Consider the following 19,377-nt stretch of genomic DNA (forward strand, 5'->3'; position numbering starts at 1 on the left):
ATAGAATTTCCTAATATTGCTATTATATGTTTGTATACAGTGTGTTAGTCACTCAGTTATTTATACTTTGTGACCCATGGACTACAGCCCATTAGGCTCCTCTGTTCATGTATGTTGATGCTATATTTAGTCACCAGAACTGTCTTCATTGGTTCTGACAGCTTATCAGTTGACTGTCCTAAATCTTCTAGGTAGATCATATTTCTTACAAATGAGATTTATTCCCATTTCCCTGTATCTGTATCACTACTCTTTCTTGTTTTACTGCATTGGCTAAGAACTCCAAAACCATTGTTGTCTAGAAGTAGTAAAGGATAGCCTTATTTGATCTCTGACAAGAATGTGTCTAATATTTTACCCTGGAATATGTTTATTTTTAACAAGTTCAGAAATTTCTAGTTTGATAAATTATTTTTAATAAAAAATAATGTGCTAAACAAGATTTACTGCAGTTTAAAATGACTCCTCTTGAGGACCTCGTAATTAAAGAGAAACATGAAACGAATCAATGTTATTTGTTTTCAGCCTGCTCAACTGTATTATATTGGCACCATTCCTTCTCAACCCCCCACCTATACTAATTTATATCATCCTACATGTTTTCCCCTTACTTTACTATTTTAATGCATGGCTCTGTCAACTACCACAAATCTTTAATAAAAAAAAGATGAAGTATAAATGAAAACTTTAAGAGAGATGTGACTTCAGCTGGATTTAAAATTAAGAATAAGAAACGCAATGTGGACCTGAAAATACTGGTAGGTCTTTGTGTGATTTCCTGATAACTAATGAATTTATTATTAAAAGGTGTAACACTGTGGTTAGTAAGTCTCTTGGGTGGCTATGTGCATCAAGTCTTAGAAGACACCTGAAGTTTAAAAAGTTAAAATTCTGTGTATCCTCAGGAATCTAGTCCAGAGGAAATCCAGTAGTTAAGTAAGGCCTGCTTCTAGTTACATTGGCCTAGAGCACGGCTCAGAGGTAAAGAATCTGCTTGCCAATTCAAGAGATGCAAGAGACTCGGGTTTGATCTCTGGGTTGGGAATATCCCCTGGAACAGGAAATGGTAACCCACTCCAGTATCCTTGCCTGGAAAATTCCATAGACAGAGGAGCCTGGCAGGCTACGTCCATGAAGTTGCAAAGAGTCAGACATGACTGAACAACTGAACATGAGCATGATACTAACATTGTTAGGCTTAATTATCTGTCATAAGTAGCCATTAGTAAATATTTTCATTTCATACAATGAAGAGAAACCTAGGAGCTATTAACATTTTGAGTAACAGGTGGTTAATAAGTTTGTTGAATGCACACCCAGGTTGTTTCAAATTCCTTTTGGAAGGCATCAAGGAAAAATGATTACAAGACTTCCCTGGTGATTGAGTGCAGAACCTTAACCACTGTATGCTGTGAGACACAGCCAAAAAAAAAGTTATAGTTGAGTGATCAAGCTAAAAAATAACTATACCTCCCAACACAATTGTAATATATAAGACCCATAATTTGTGATTTTATTATGTGTCAGGCCTTTAACTATGATATAAATATTTCTATAGTTTAGATAAAGGTCTGAATTCCCCTGCTTTTGAGGCTCAAGAAATGGTTTTCTTTTTTCTTTAATCTAGGTTAAGTTATCTAGTCTCCGTATGACTTGACACCATTCGACAACCACCCTTTCACAGAGACAGACAAATCTTTAGTAGAAGTTAAATTTATAAACATTTAAGATAATTTGAGAAATACACAGCTTAAAAGATAACCAGTGTGGTATGTTGTAACTAAGGAAAAAAACCCCATAATTCCTGGTTATATTACTGTTCTGGCTCATCAGAATTCACAGCATCTGTGGGGTTCTCTCATGGTGAATGAGGTCAAGAAAACGTAATAGAAGGTGCTCCAGGCTGACACACTTCTTCATCATACAAATCTTCTGGTAGCTCCTTTTCGTCCTCATCAGGGAAATATGTTGGAAATGGTAGATTTTTACAGAAATCCTTATATGCAGGCAGTATAGAATCTTTGATCTGGGGGGTGGGGGAAGCAAAGATCTTATTAATAAGTTATTTAAAGATGGTCTGGTTTACTTATTCATAATCCTAGAATATCTGTTCTCTCATTTTGTTTTTCTTTGTTTTTTGTTTCTACATTTTCTAATGTGAATAATATAGCTGTTATACACTGAGTTCCTCTTACTTTATATATATGTATATGTATATTTATTCCAATAAACTTAACTAATCCAATGACACAGAAACATAGACTTCCTCAAGTTAATCAACTACTTCATGAGAATCCCATGGATAGAGGAGGCTGGTGGGCTACAATCCATAGAATTGCAGAGTCGGACACAACTGAAGTGACTGAGCACAAATGCACACAAGTGCTGAGAACCATCTTATGGGAGAAAAATGAACTGAACCAACTTTTTGCCAACCAACATTATTATTATTCTATATTCTACCATAGAATTTTTTGAGCTCAGATTAAAGAAAATAAAATTTATCCAGTACTTTTGTTAGTCTTAATTCTAAAAAATAACCCCAAAGTCTAACACATAATCCCAAATAACAAGTTTTATTAAGGAAATTAGCATATATTTAACAAGTAGTGTTCTCTCTGAGTAGCTAAGGATAGAGTAGTATTTAACAAAAACAATAATAAACCCATAGTCTCTAAATTAGCTCTATTAACTAATCTTTATATTCTAAAAATATTCTAGTTACATTTGTGAATTCACAAACTGAGGAATAGTACAGATATTGATATGATCTAAAATGTGGTTACATTTTTGGAAAATATTATTGGATTCTTTAAAGCTTCTGACTCATTCCACAACCTCCATTCAGAGATAAATAAAAATTACATGTTAATTATACACACAGATTAAAATAAGACATTTTGGCAATAAGAAATGAATAATTTGGTTGACGTTAGTACACAGCTGCTAGGAATAGCAAAGTACAGGGAAACATCTATATTCATTTCTCTTATTAAAATTGTTAGAAATTATCAGTCAGTTGCCCAAAAGGAAACACTTGTTTTAATTTTTTTTCCAATTCACCAGTCCTGGGTTCAACTTTAACTTGGAAAAAAAAAGTTATTCTTACCAGTTAAACTGTCTCAGAATTTATAAAAGAAAACCAAGCAAATACACAATAAAGCGAACAACAAAACTTTCTGTGGCAACTTACTGCAAGATATTGAGTATACTTCCTTTTGCCATACAGTAGGTCCTTGTTGGTTATCTGTTTTGATATTTAGTAGTCTACATCTGCTAGCTCCAAACTACTAATTTATCCCTCTCCTACTCGTTTCCCCTTTGGTAACCACAAGTTTGTGTTCTATGTTTGTGAGTCTATTTCTGTTTTTGTAAATAAGTTCATTTATATAATATTTTTAGATGCCACATATAAGTGACATATGATATTTCTCTTTGTTTGACTTAGTATGGTAATCTCTAGGTTCATCCATGTTGCTGCAAATGGCATTTTCTTTTTTAATAGCTGAGTAATATTCCACTGTGGGCTTCCCAGGTGGTACAGTGGTAAAGAATTCTCCTGTCAATGCAGGAGACACAGATTTGATCCCAGGACTGGGAAGATCCCCTGGAGTAGGAAATGGCAACCCACTCCAGTATTCTTGCCTGGAAAACGCCATGGACAGAGGAGCCTGGTGGGTTATAGTCCACGGGGTTGCAAAGAGTTGGACATGACCGAGTAACTGAGTGCATGCACACACACACACAAATTTTCCACTGTATAAATGTACCACGGATTCTTTATATCTTTTTCTATGTACATTTAGGTTGTTTCCATGTCTTGGCTACTGTAAATAGGGTTGTGATGAACAATGGCAAGCATGTACCTCTTTGAATTATCATTTTCTCTGGTTATACATCCAGCAGTCAGACTGCTGGGCTATATGGTAACTCAAATTTTTAGTTTAAGGAATTTCCATACTGTTTCCTATAGTAGCTGCACCAATTTACATTCCCACCAACAGTGTAGGAGGGTTCCCTTATCTCCATACCAACTCCAGCATTTATTACTGACAGACATTTTAATGGTGGTCATTCTGACTGGTATGAGGTGATTTTCTTACTGTAGTTTTGATTTGCATTTCCCTACTAATTAACAATGTTGAGCTTTTTTTTTTTTCATATGCCTTTTAGCTAACTGTATGTCTTCTTTGGAGAAATGCCTACTTAGATCTTTTGCCTGTTATTTGATTGGGCTGTTCGTTTTTTTGAAGTTGAGCTGTATGAACTGTTTATATATTTTGGAAATTATTCTCTGTTGGTAGCATCATTTGCTAATATTTTCTTCCATTCTCCAGGTTGTTTTTTCACTTTGTTTATGGCTTCCTTTGTTGTGAAAAGCTTTTAAGTTTCATTAGGTTCCATTTGTTTATTTTTGTATCTCCATTACTCTATGAGATGGATCAAAAAAGATATTGCTGTGATTTATGTCAGAGAGTTTTGCCTCTTTTCCTCTAAAAGTTTATAGCATCCCATATTATTTTTAGATCTTTAATCCAATTCATTTCTGTAAATGGTGTTAGAGAATGCTCTAATCTTATTCATGCAATTGTCCAGTTCTACCAGCACTACTTATTGAAAAGACTATCTTTCTCCATTGTATATTATTGTCTCTTTTATGTAGGTTAGCTGACCATAGGTGTGTGCCTTTATTTTGGGGCTTTCTGTCCTACTCTGTTGATCTATACGTGTCTTTGTGCCAGTACCAAACTGTTTGGATTACTGTAACTTTGTAGTATAAAGTCAGGTAACCTGATTCCCTCAGCTCTGTACTTTTTTCTTAAGATTGAATTTGCCTATACTGGATTTTGTGTTTCCATACAAAATTTAAAATTTCTTTTCTAGTTCTGTGAAAAATGTCATTGTAGATTTCATAGGAATACACTGAGTCTATAGATTGCCTTGGACAGTATGATCATTTTAATAATGTTGATACCTCCAATCCAAGAACACGGTGTATCTTTTCATCTGTTTGTGTCTTCTTCAATTTTCTTCATCAGCATCTCAATTTTCTGAGTATAGGTATTTTGCCTCCTTAAGTAGGTTTGTTCCTAAGTATTTTATTCTTTTTGATGTGATGATAAATGGGATTATTTCTATAATTTTATCATTTGATTTTTGTTATTAGTGTGAAGAAGTACAACAGACTTCTGTGTATTAATTTTGTATCTTGCAATTTTACTAAATTCATTGACGAGATCTAGTAGTTTTCTGATAGCATCTTCAGGATTTTCTATGTACAGTCTCATTTCATCTGCAAACAGTGACAATTTTATTACATCTTTTGCAATCTGGATTCTTTTTCTTCTGATTGCTGTGGCCAGAAGTTCCAAAACTATGTTGAATAGAAGTGGCAAGACTGGGTACTTGTCTTCTGCCTGATCTTAGAGGAAATGCTTTCAGCTTTTTGCTGTTGATTATGATGCTAGCTGTGGGTTTGTCATATGTGGCCTTTATTATGTTGAGGCAGGTTCCCTCAATGGCTGCTTTCTGGAGAGTTTTTACCATAAATGGATGTTGAATTTTATCAAAAGCTTTTTCTGCATGTATTGAGATGACCATATTGTTTTTATTCTTCAACTTGTTAATGTGCTGTATGATACTAATTGATTTGCAGATACTGAAAAATCATTGCGATAAATCCCACTTGATTGTGGTGTATGATCCTTTTAATGTATTTTTGGATTCAGCTGGCTAGATTTTTTTTTTTTTTAATTTTATGTGGGAGCTTTACACCTATGATCATCAGTGATATTGGCCTGTAATTTTCTTTTTTTGTAATTATCTTTGACTTTGGTATCAGGGTGATGGTGCATGTGTGCTAAGTTGTTTCACTCATCTCAGACTCTGTATGACCCTATGGACTTGTAGCCTGCCAGGCTCCTCTGTCTATGGAATTCTCCAGTCAAGAGTACTGGAGTGGGTTGCCATGTCCTTCTCCAGGGGATCTTCCCAACCCAGGGACTGAACCTGCGTCTCATGTCTCCTGCACTGGCAGGTTGGTTCTTTACCACTAGCACCACCTGGGAAGCCCAGGGTGATGGTAGCTTCAAAGAATGAGTTCAGAAGTGCTCCTTCCTCTGCAATTTTCTGAAACTCCTTCAGAAGGATAGGTGTTAACTCTTCTTTAAATGTTTGATAGAATTTTTCTGTGAAGTTATCTGGTTCTGGACTTCTGTCTGTTCAGTTTTAAAATTACTGCTTCAATTTCAATACTGGTAATTGGTCTGTTCATATTTTCTGTTTCTTCCTTGCTTAGTCTTGGGAGACTGCACCTTCTTAAGAATTTGTCCATTTCTTCCAGGTTCTCCATTTTATGGTTACATACTTGCTTGTGGTGGTGGTGGTTTAGTCACTAATTCGTGTCCAACTCTTGCGACCCCATGGACGCACACCAGGCTCCCTGTCCATGGGATTCTGCAGGCCAGAATACTCCAGTGGGTTGCCATTTACTTCTGTAATACTTGCTTGTAGCAGCCTCTTATGATCTTTTGTATTTCTGTGGTATAGGCTTTAACTTTTGCTTTTTCATTTCTGAGTTGGGTCCTTCTCCATTTTTTTTTTCCATAGTGAATCTAGCTAAAAGTTTATCAATTTTATCTTTTTAAGAATCAGCTTTTAGTTTCATTGATCTTTTCTACCTTTTTTGTTTTTAGTGTCTATTTCATTTATCTCTGCTCTGACCGTCATGATTTCTTACTTTCTACTAACTTTGGATTTCAATTTTTTTTCTTTCTCTAGTTGCTTTAGGTGTAAAGCTATGTCGATATTTTTCCTATTTCCTACAGCAAGTTTGTACCGCTACAGATTTCCTTCTTAGAACTGCTTTTGTTCAATAGGTTTTCAATTATTGTGATTTCATTTTCATTTTTCTCTAGGTATTTTTTTATTTCTTCAGTGACCCATTGGTCGTTTAGTAGCGTACTATTTAGCTTTCACGTGTTTCTGTTTTTTTATTTTTTTCTTGTGGTTGTTTTCTTTTTCATTGTCTGTACCAAACAGCTTGTGGGATATTAGTTCCATGGCCAAGGAATGAATCCACATCCTCAGCAGAGAAAGTACTGAGTCCTATCCACTGGGTCACTAGGGAATTCCCTGGTTGCTTTCTAATCTCATAGCATTGTGATCAGAAAAGATGCTTGATGCAATTTCTTAAAGTTTTCTTAACTTTACCAAGGCTTGCTTTGTGACCCAACACATGACCAAGCCTGAAGAATGTTACATGTGCCCTTGACACGTATATTTCCACCTGGTCTAGTATGTCATTTAAGGCCTGTGTTTCCTTAGTGATTTTTCTGTCTGGATGATCTGTCCATTGATGTAAGTGGGGCATTAAAGTTCCCCACTAGTATTACTGTAAATTTCCACTTTTATGTCTATTAATATCTGTCTTACTTGTTGCGGTGATCCTATGTTGGGAGTGTATATACTCGTGATTGTTACATGTTCTTTGTTTGACGATTATGTAATGTCCTTCTTGTCTCTTTCAACATTTATTTTTAAAAGTGGTCTTATATGAATATTGCTACTCCAGCTTTCTTTTAATTTCCATTTACATGGATTGACTTTTTCCATCCTACTGCTTTCAGTTTGTATGTCTCTAGAACTGAAGTGGGTCTCCTCTAGACAACACATTTACATGTCTAGTTTCTGTATCCATTTAGCCAGTCTACGCCTTCTGATTAGAGCAATTAACCCCCTTCAGTTCAGTTCAGTCGCTCAGTTGTGTCTGACTCTTTGTGACCTCATGGACTGCAGCACACCAGGCATCACTGTCCATCACCAACTCCTGGAGCTTACACAAACTCATGTCCATTGAGTCGGTGATGTCAACAACAATCTCATCCTCTGTCATCCCCTTCCCCTCCTGTCTTCAATCTTTCCCAGCATCAGGGTCTTTTCGCATCAGGTGGCCAAAGTATTGGAGTTTCAGCTTCAATGTCAGTCCTTCCAATGAATATTCAGGACTGATTTTTTTTAGAATGGACTGGTTGGATCTCCTTGCAGTTCAAGGGACTCTCAAGAGTCTTCTCCAACACCACAGTTCAAAAGCATCAATTTTTCGGTGCTCAGCTTTCTTTATGGTCCAACTCTCATATCCACATGTGACTACTGGAAAAACCATAGCTTTGACTAGACCTTTGTTGGCAAAGTAATGTCTCTGCTTTTTAATATGCTGTCTAGGTTGGTCATAGCTTTTCTTCCAAGAAGCAAGTATCTTTTAATTTCATGGCTGCAGTCACCATCTGCAGTGATTTGGGAGCCCCCAAAATAAAGTCTCTCACTGTTTCCCTTGGTTCCCCATCTATTTGCCATGAAGTAATGGGACCAGATGCCATGATCTTAGTTTTCTGAATGTTGAGCTTTAAGCCAACTTTTTCACTCTCTTCTTTTACTTTCATCAAGAGGCTCTTTAGTTCTTCACTTTCTGCTATAAGTGTGGTGTCATCTGCATATCTGAGGTTATTGATATTTCTCCCAGCAATCCTGATTAGAGAACTTCCTTTAGGATTTGCTATAAAGCTGGTTTGATGCTGAAATGAAATCTGTATCTTTTGCTTGTTGGTAAAACTTCTGAGTTCTCCATTAAATTTGAATGAGAGTCTTGCTGGCTATTCTTGGTTGTAGATTTTTTCATCACTTTAACTATATCATGCCATTCTTTTCTGGCCTGCAGAATTTCTGTTCAAAAATTAGCAGACAGTCTTATGGGAGTTCCCTTGTATGTTATAGTGTTTCCCTTGTAGCTGTTAATATTTTATCTATCTTTAATTATTGTCAATTTGATTCTTATGTGTCCTGGTGTGTCCCCTCTTTTGGTTAATCCTATATGAGACTTTCTTCACCTCCTGGACTTGGGTGATTGTTTCCTTTCCCAGGTTATAGAAAATTTCAGCTATTATCTCTTCAAATATTTTCTCATGCCCTTTCACTCTTCTATGATCCCTATAATAAGAATGTTAGTGTGCCTGATGTTGGATCAAAGGTCTCTTCAATTGTCCTCATTATTCACCTCTGTTTGCTGGTTTTCTATTTTCTGATTCTGTTAAAAACTTTTAACTTCTTGCTCTGCATATCCATTCTTTTTCTAAGTTCTTGGATCATCTTTTAATCATTACTTTGAACTCCTTGAACACAATGCCTAAACTTCACTTCACTTAGTTGTTCTTCAGGGGTTTTATCTTGTTCCTCCATCTGAAACATACTCCTCTGTTGCCTCATTTGTCTAAATTTCTACTTGTATTTTTATGTGTGTGGTAGGTTAGTTAGGTTTCTCAGTCTTGGAGAAGTGACCCTCTATATGCGATGCCCTGTGTATACCAGCAGTACACTCCTAGCTTTATCATCGAAGGCTCAGGGACCAGTTGGTCCCAGCGGGTGGTCTGATTTGTTTGCAGACTCAGTTCCATAGGCTGTGTGATTTAGTTTTCTTGTTACTGGTATCTGTCCCCTGCCGAATGGGGCTGCTCTATAAACTTGTGCAGGCTTCTTGGAGGGAGAGGGGTTGGTGTCTGCTCACTGATGGGTAGAGCTGGTTCTTGGCCCTCTGGTAGGTAGGTCTGTGTCAAGAGGTGTGTCCAAGGGTGGCTATGGGCTCAGGAAGTCTTTAGACAGCCTGTTTGTTGATGGATGCAGCTATGTCTTTGCCCACTTGGTTGCTTGGCCCCCAGGTGTCCTGGCATTGGAGCCTACAGGCTGTTGGGTGGGGCCAGGTCTTTGTACTAAAGACCCAAGCAAGACATCAGCCTCCAATGAGAGTTCATGATGAATATTCCCTAATAATCTGCCACTGGTTTTCACATCCCCAGGTTGAACCACAGCTGCCTGACAACTTCCAGGAAATCCTCCAAGACCACCACGTAGGTCTGACCCAGGCTCCTATGAAATCACTGCTTTTGCCATGGTTCCAGGTGCATATAAGATTTTGCATGTTCCCTTTAAGAATAAGGTCTCTGCTTCCCCCAGTTCTGTGGAGCTCCTGCTATCAAGCTCTGCTGGCCTTCAAAGCCAAATGCTCTCTCTGGGAGCTTCTCTTTCTGAAGGCCTGACAGGGGAGGCCTGACATTAGGTTCAGAACTCACTCCTGTGGGAGAACTTCTGTGATATACTCATTCTCCAGTTTGTGGGTAGCCAGGTGGTAAGGATTTGATTATATCACAAGTGCACTCTCTACCATCTCATTGTGGTTTCTTCTTTATATCATCAGATGTAGAGTATCTTTTTTGGGAGGTTCCAGCCTTTTTTTTTTTAACTGATGGTTGGTCAGCAGTTAGCTGTGATTTTGGTATGCTCATAAGAGGTGAACTCAAGGTCCCTCTACTCCACTATCTTTTGCCAAAGTTGCTGGTACATGTTTTTGTGTACTGAATCTTACCACTGGCTTTATTATTTCCCTGCCTTCAGGACTCTCTCTTCCATTCTTTTATATTTATGTATAATGGCAAACCAGTTCAAATCCTTTTTAGGAAAGCTGGAGATAGAATACACACACGAAACAGGCAAAAATAAACAGGAAAATAAACTCACATTATAAATCAGGATATAGGGACAAGCACACATGCATAGTAAGTATATTATATTGTAAAAAACTGTTCTTTAGGCTCTCTTAATACATTTAGTGAATTCCAACAACAAAAAGCTTACATTAATTAAACAGGTTTCATTATCCCTAAGATACTTACTAACTTTAGAATGAAAAAAAAAAAAGTTACTGGCAGCCTAGTACTCTGTATTCTGATGGAGCCAAAAGCTCCAGTGGAGTGAGTGGATTAATGAGGCTGCCAGTCCAGCAAGAAGAGCCTCAACCCCCAAGGACAAGGGGCTTATTCACCTGCTATGGAATCATTGGGAAGAATGGACAAAGTGGGGTGAATATTTTCAGAAGATTTACCAAACTTTTGACCTTTAAAGCACAAGCCCACAAAACACTCCCCTAAACCCACACTTTAACATTTGGGATGGACATTTAAGGTTATAAAAGACAGTTAAAGGATAGTATATTTCAAAGACTTTTTTCAAGATCAGTTCTGTTATCAAAATCTGTTTGTTGGAAATATATTCACTCATGTGTCAATACTTCAAAGTGGCCAGACATTTCTCTGATGGTACAGTTTCTCAAAATGTATTTGGATTCCTGTTTTGGAATTGCCTTCAGTGTACTTTCTGAACATCTTTAGAGGTAGCAAGCCACCAGTCATTAAGTGGATTGAGTTTTTGGAGGCAATCTTTGTTGAAGTGGATGGAAAATCTAAGTAGTAAGTGTTGTTGATTCCAAATTGTTTATAACAACCAGATCTGGACCCTGCACATATGGTATTTCAAGGTAGTTGACCTATTCATCCTTGTTGGTGTCAAGGACAATACTGAGGTAAACCTGACCAGCTCTTAGCTGGAAGCTAGCCTAGAACTGTATGCAGCAAATGGAGAGAAAAGGAGGATTTGGTAATGTTTAAAATTTCATCTGCTATCCAGTATAATTTATTATGAAAAATGATCATTTTCCTTTTTTCTCTTTTATTAGGTTGTGATATTTAAAATGATGTACTAAAATCTGGAGATAGAAATGCATTGAATTCTGAGGCCAAAATGTTAGGAGAAGCACAATGACAATCTGCTGGCTTCCAGTACCAGTATGACTTGGGTGACCTGGAGCTTGGAAGCACTTAAACCTAAAAACCTGAAAACCAAAAAAAAAAAAAAAACAACAAAAAAAAAACCCAAACAAACAAAAAGCAAAAACCCGCCCAAATCTTGCAATAATCAATCAAATGCATTTTTTTTTCCTTAAAAAAAAAAAATGAGAATTCAATCAAAGAAGTGAAGAGTTCCAGAAAAGTGAAAGTGTTAGTCACTTAGTCGTGCCCAGCTCTTTGTGACCTTATGGACTGCAGCCTGCCAGGCTCCTCCGTCCACGGGATTCTCTAGGCAAGAATACTGGAGTGGGTTGCCATGCCCTCCTCCAGGGATCTTTCCAACCCAGGGATTGAACACAAGGTGCCTGCATTGCAGGTGGATTCTTTACCATCTGAGCCGCCTGAGAAGCCAGAAAGTGAATTTTAATTACTGTAAGACTGAAACAAATTTGGTACCTTATGCTAGTAATGCAACCTACTTGACCTGACTGGAAAAATCTGGGATTTAAGTTTCAGCCTATTTTGTTGTTCTTGTTAGAAAATTAATGAAGAGCCTATTTCTGGGAACTACAGATACACTTCTACTACAAGTTGATTTTTCAGAATGGATGATTCAAAATTCAAAAGTGATCTCTCATTTTGTATTATGTTGACTTAAATTTCAGGTTGAATATTTATTTTGTTTTTATTTGATGGAAAAAAAAAGTCTCTAAGAGCTTAAGAACTTTTTTCAAGTCTATCTAGTATGATATGTTTTCTTCTCTTCATGTTTGAACACAAAAATGCGTTTTCAAGGAAAAGACAGAGCAATGCTAGTGATAATAATAAATCTCTCAAAATGTCCACTTCAAACCATCTTTTTTGTTGACTATCATTTAACTTTCACCTCACATAATTCCAGTTCCCATGTCAAAGTACTCTTAAAAAATGAAAAAGTTTTTGGAAGGACAGAGATACATTGGTATTTTTTATAAGTAGTTTTGCTAATAACCTTTTTGTATTTCTAAAGAGCCTCTTAATAGACCTACCCTTTGTGTGGGTCTATGGTTTTAGAGACATAACCTATAGGTTATTTTATGCAATTTTCTCACTCAGGTGCTACTACTTAAGTAGAAAAATTAGCAAAGAACACGTGGGGCAACAGCTACTTATTTTCAAGTCACACATGGGTAAGAAGAGAACTTATGGCACACATCCACATCTCTGAACAAGAGAAAATAAGGACAGTTATACATACCTTTACTAAGCAGTTTCTGTGTCCAGGTACAGAACCATTGACATAGATTATATTGTGCTTTGTGTTTATTCGCCACACCTAAAGTAGAAATAAAATCAAACTTTAAGAGTTGAAAGTATGAGAATATACTTGCATTAATACAAACAAAAGCTGAGGCTATAAGTAGCCTGGAGTCAGAATCATGTTAGCAACTCAAAATATTCAATAAGAATAAAAATTTCAAATCCTATGGATGACTTGTGTTATAATACCACAACACATGTCTCATATAAGTGGTAGAAAACTCTCATTTTAAATATAAATGTGACTGAGCAATCAAGACTACTAGGATATCTCAATATTCTGCTGGCACCATTAAGAGTAACAAGTGGAAATTCAAGTTTATTTTTAGTTAATATGAGTTTGCAACTAGAAACTGGGGAGACATCATCTCTCTGGGTCTAATTTTTTAAAAAAGTGTGCTGAGCCGATGGCCTTCAAACAGATCTTTACACAGGGAAAACATTTACACAAGTGAGAATAGTCAAGAAATAGTACTGAGAAAGGGGTTGGGGGAAAATCCAGTTTGACCCACACCTCATGGGTAAATGTTAAATACTAGGGAAACTGAAATCTCTCCTGTCCCACACATGCATACACAAAAAGAAAATACACACAGTAGATACAAATAGATGTCTGTGTAAAAAGAAGAGTGAAAAAGTTGACTTAAAACTCAACACTAAGAAAATGAAGATCAAGGCATCCGGTCCCATCACTTCATGGCAAATACATGAGGAAACAATGGAAATAGTGAGAGACTATTTTCTTGGGCTCCAAAATTACTGCAGATGGTGACTGCAGCCATGAAATTAAAAGATGCTAGCTCCTTGGAAGAAAAGCTATGACCAACCTACACAGCATATTAAAAAGCAGATTTGTTGACAAAGGTCGATCTAGTCCAAGATATGGTTTTTCTAATAGTATGTATGGATGTGAGAGTTGGACTATAAAGAAAGCTGAGCACTGAAGAATTGATGCTTTTGACCTGTGGTGTTGGAGAAGACTTTTCAGAGTCTCTTGGACTGCAAGGAGATCTAACCAGTCCATCCTAAAGGAAATCAGTCCTGAATATTCATTGGAAGGACTGATGCTGAAGCTGAAACTCCAATATTTTGGCCACCTGATGTGAAGAACTGACTCACTGGAAAAGACCTTGATGCTGGGAAAGAGTGAAGGTGGGAAGAGAAGGGGACAACAGAGGATGAGATGGTTGGATGGCATCACCAACTTGATAGACATAAGTTTGAGTAAGCTCTGGGAGCTGGTGATAGACAGGGAAGCCTGGCATGCTGCAGTTCATGGGGTCACAAAGAGTTGGACACGACTGAGAGACTGAACTGAACTGGCACATATAAAAGTACCAGAAGAAGAAAAATAATCTTATATTTAATTATATGAAATTTAAAAAACTTCTGCTGGTTAAAGTTTATAAATAACATATATGTAGAAGAAGAATGAAAGAATGTGCACCAAAATGTTACCAATGATTATCTTCGGAGGTGTTTCTTTTGAATGGCTTATTTTCTTCTTTGTACTTTCTATGTGTTTCATACATATACACAGATTAGTTGTTTTAACAAAAATATAATTATATGGCACCTATTATCTACAAATCATTTTCACTTAGATATTACATATATTCCTCAAGTTCAAAGAGAGTGAATTTAACTCCCCCCTTTTAAATATATAATTACTTTACAACAATGGATGCAGAGCACAATGCTTTTTTAGTACTTTTTCCCCTAACTTGATTGTCTCTATTGTCTCCCTCTCTTTTCCTCACCCATATCCACCCACACATTTGACATTTAATCAAAAATAATCTGGTATATAACCATCTACTCTGTGTTTACATGGCATGGCAACATATATGTAGGGAGCTTATGTTTATTATAAGAGTATTACATATAATGTTCTGAATATTTATTTTTTCACATAACACCTTGTGGAAATCTTCCAGGTCAAATAATAGATAATTAACTTTTTTTTTTTAATGAGTGCATTTTCCATGGCTTGGATGTTAAATGAATATATTTGATAGCAACTCCAACGCATGCACACACACACACACGCACACACACAGCTCATGTAGCCCCACCCCTCGATAACTGTAAAACCATACACTGACACATGTTAAAATACATATACTGTTACATTTGCATTTAGGCATTAATTTATTCCTAAAAATAGTCACTCCAGAAACTTACTTTTAGTCCAAATGCTGTCCTATCCACATTCCCCAATTGTCCAGGCATTTTAGTTCCAGGCCAGACTCTGGCAACATCCTAAAGAAGAGAACCCAAATTAGCACTTTCCAAGTAGTGCCTCTCAATTTCAAACAGTACCAATCAAACCAAAATGCAAATAAGAAATAAGTCATAAAAATATTCCACGCCCTCTCCCCCATTTTGCTAGGTCCCAGTAAAAAAACTAAACATGGATTTAGTCACATTTACCCCTAGAAAATTCCCTTTCTAAATTAGATTAGAACAATAAAAACAGAGACTGAGAACATCTTTAGGAGAAAACTTCAGTAACAAGACAGCAGCAAACAAGGTGTTAAGAAGGACATACAAACACATCTCACTATCATTCAAAGAAAAAATGTGGACTGCCTGGCCTGTTTTCATGAATCTTCTGTAACTGACTTGAACTCCATCCATCCACTGCAGCTGGAATGGTCCTACTCTCCCAGCCCTGCTTTTGATGTTACTATCTTTCTGCAGAGTGACTGAAGGACAGACTCAGTCATCTCCAACAGTGAGAAACTTGGCTTCCATCATCAATATATTTATTCATCTGGTCAATCCTATAGTTCACAGAAAATTATCTCAGAATGGCTAATTAACACTACTTCAAAAAACATAATTAGAACTCAATACTTGCACAAAGAACATTTTAAATTTAGTTTCTGGGTATACAGCCAACAACTGTGTTCACAAGTTACTTGAGTTAGTCCACTCCAGTCCTCCACTTTAGTGAGAGTCTGTTACTCATCTGAAATGGGTTCATTTTCTAATTATATTCCATTATGGATCCCTCCACCCCTGTTTTTATTTTACTTTGAATATGTAAAACATTAACATGGTTCCAAAGTAAAAAGTGTAATAAAAAAATACATCTTCAGCGTCACTCCTGCCACTACTGAGTTCTTCAACACTGTTCTAACTCATAATTAGTAGATAATCAATCCCATTAGTTTCTGGTTTATCTTTTCTGTCCTTCTTTTTGCAAAAATAAGCAGGTAACGTGTGCATTTGTTATATCCTGGAAATCATGTCATTGTTTCACAATGACCTTGCTGTTTGTTTTTCAGCAGCATAGTATTCCACTATACCTGGGAGTTCAGATGAGTTCATCCAAACTCCCAGGTATGGACATTTATGCTTATAAATTAAAAATAATGTTACAGTGACTAATTTTGTACAACTGCATCTTTATATTTTTGGGAGAATATCTTCAGGGTAAATTCTGAGAAGTAGGATTGCTGTGTCAAAAGCAAATACATGGGTAGTTTGTTAGATATCACCACATTTCCCCCCATAAAGAATACACTCTTTTATATTTCCATCAGCAATGGATGAGAGAACATCCTTGTCAAGAGAGTGGAAAAAATTAAACAGCTTGACAGCACAATCTGCTAGGTGAGAAATTAACTCAAGAGTGTTTTTAAACTGCATCTCTCTTATAAGAAGTAGAATACATTGCATCCTTATAAGAAGTAGAATTGACCTTGCATCCTCTGATGCTCCAAAGAGTAACATTCCTGCAGGTTCTTTAGGCTATACCTTTGGGAGGTGTTCACTAGGGCTGAATTAGTAGTAGGAAACTCCTTCTCTCCTTCCTATGCCCCTATTGTCTATTTCTCATTTCTTTCTCTACTACTTTCCCCTTTATCATTATATTGTCCTTGACAACTTTTACCAATGGTCTCTTTTAAGGCAGAAACAAACCTGTTAAGGAACCAGTGAGGCCAGATGGAAGAGCACTGATTCCTGATCACTTTAGCAGACTTCAGAGTATAGCATGGGAGGCAGAGATGGGAAAGAAAGTAGGCAGACAGTACTGAAAACATTGGCTGTAAGTACATAGGATATAACCAGATAATTCACATCTGGCTTTGGAAAATAATAAAGGCCAGAACCCATGGAAGTGTGACTTTTACTAGGACCCACCTGAAATAATATTCAAATTATGTGACTTGATCCCAAAGACAGACCAAAGCACCATATACACAAAAGCTGAATGTTCACCACTAAAAAGAGGATCACTAAGTTATACTTACACCAGTTGAAATAGCTCCAGGCCTCCTGTGGGTTTTTGTTTGACCATGAGTAGCCGGCTGGCCTTTAAATCCCCATCTTTTCATGACACCTTGAAAACCTTTACCAATACTGAGCAAGATAAATGGGTTACAATTTACATAATGAAGAGAGGTAAAATATCCCCAACCGCATACTTTGACAGTATTTTAGAGTTTCAGCAAAGTTCCTTATCTAAATAACTAGAAAAAGCCATATAAGCAAAATTGCAAAAGAACATGCCTTTATCTTTCTCCTGATTGCACCACTTCCTGGAGTCTCATTCTATATAAAGACTGTAAGACAACAGCAAGTTAAGCAGAAGTTCTATCATCCTAATCCTATGTAACAACACAGTAAAAGTGGGACATTTTAGAAGTTCATTGCAAGAGATGCAGCAGGCAACCATTAGGATCCCCACCTCCTATAAAGCAACTGTACTCCAATAAAAATTAAAAAAGCAAAACAAAACAAAAAAATCCTCGACCTCCCAGTATGCATGCCCCTGTATGATCAATCACCTCCCCTTGAGTCTGTGTAGACCAGCAACTCACCTCTGAGCAATAAACTATGGCAGAAGTGATAAACATCACTTCTGACTCTACATTACAAAGAGACTGGCTTCATCTCTGTGCTCTCGGCTCTGAAAGAAGCCAGGTGCCATAACATAAGCTATCCTATTGAGAGTCATGCAGCACAGATTTCTGTAGCCAACAACTGTGGGCCTGATGCTCACCAGTGGCCACATTAATGAGCTTGTAGGCAATTCTCCCCAAGCTGAACTTGGAGATGACTGCAGTCTTGAGTGAGAGACCCTGAGCCAGAGACACCCAGCTAAGCTGTACTGGGAGTCATGATCACAGAAACTGTGAGGTAATAAATGCTTATTGTTTCAGGCAATTGTGTTTTAAAACTCCAGGCAGGAATATACAATAGAACATGAAAGAAAATATTAATAATGCCCTAAATGCTCAGCAAGATGAGAAGTTGGATCTTGGCTTCAAGGTCTGAATCAGAAGCCAATGGAGAAATAAAATCAGACACTAACAATTTCTTAAAAGTCTAATATTTCAATTTTTAAACAAAACCATTCTATTTTCAAATTCTGCTAACTAGAGAAACATCATGCAATGTAGACAGAAACAATATTAAGTTTCAAAAAGTATTAAAGTTTGTCTCTGATTGTCAAATATATCAGGACGAATGATACAAAGAAATGCCTAGAATGAGCTGTAAGACTCTATCAGGTATATTTTATAGACCCTTAAGATAAAAACAATTTCTCTACCTTTCATTAGATATTAATAATATGTCAACCTTTTTAAATGTTATGTTCCCTTAATTTAACAAAGCTATCACTAAATAAATAATCATCACAGAGTAACAAATTGAAGTAAATAAGCTCACCTGACTAAGACGACTTGTTTTAGACAAATGAAGATGATATCAACATAAAAACAATACAAATATGTATAGGATATAACAGCTGAATATTATCAAATCACAGGTCAAAGCTATTTGTATATGAATAATTTAAATGTAGCTTTTTTACACATTAATCAACTAACACATCACTTATGGTATACACTGACCAGCATACTTTGTTTTATTGGGCTCCACAGATACTGTGGATTTTACAATTTGAAAGGCTTGTGGCAACCTTGTGTGATGGTTTCTTTTTAAAAAGCCATGAAGTATTTTTAAATTAAGGTACATACATTGTTTTTATAGACATAATGCTATTGCACACTTAACAGACTATAATACAGTGTAAACATAACTTCTACATGCACTAAGAAACGAAAAAATCTGTTTGACTTGCTTTACCACAGTGGTCTGGAACTGAACTGTAATATATCCAAGGCGTGCCTGTACATAATTCTTTTTGGCCTCAAGAACTCAAAATAATGCTTACCACTGATCCAAGAGGTAAAGTAGAAATTTAATAAATTTTAATATTCACTGAAAGTCACCATAAACTTTGGAAGATTAGCATCTAGAAAGTAAATAAGATATTTTACTGCAGTTTTGCTTCAGAAACTTAACACTGAATTTTAGAATGTATTTGAAAAATAAATGCTTTGCAATTTAAAAATAGAAAAGTACCTAAAAAGCCACTTGAACTTAT

The 19,377-nt window shown here is 36.5% G+C and overlaps 1 protein-coding gene across 1 annotated transcript in view; it reads right to left on the reverse strand.

Annotated features, from left to right (window-relative positions):
* Positions 1–357: 357 nt before the first annotated feature.
* Positions 358–19,377, reverse strand: part of MRPL3 (mitochondrial ribosomal protein L3) — a 50,153-nt gene continuing 31,133 nt past the window's right edge. Inside the window, exons 7-10 of the mRNA XM_043874309.1 lie at positions 17,234–17,342; positions 15,156–15,233; positions 12,910–12,987; positions 358–2,026 (exon numbers count right to left, since the gene is read on the reverse strand). Of these exons, the coding sequence (XP_043730244.1) occupies positions 1,874–2,026; positions 12,910–12,987; positions 15,156–15,233; positions 17,234–17,342 (418 nt within the window). The 3' untranslated portion in view covers positions 358–1,873. The remainder of the gene's footprint in view (positions 2,027–12,909; positions 12,988–15,155; positions 15,234–17,233; positions 17,343–19,377) is intronic.

This window comes from Cervus elaphus, chromosome 19 (genome assembly GCF_910594005.1).
Source record: "Cervus elaphus chromosome 19, mCerEla1.1, whole genome shotgun sequence".
NCBI classification, from domain to species: Eukaryota; Metazoa; Chordata; class Mammalia; order Artiodactyla; family Cervidae; genus Cervus; species Cervus elaphus.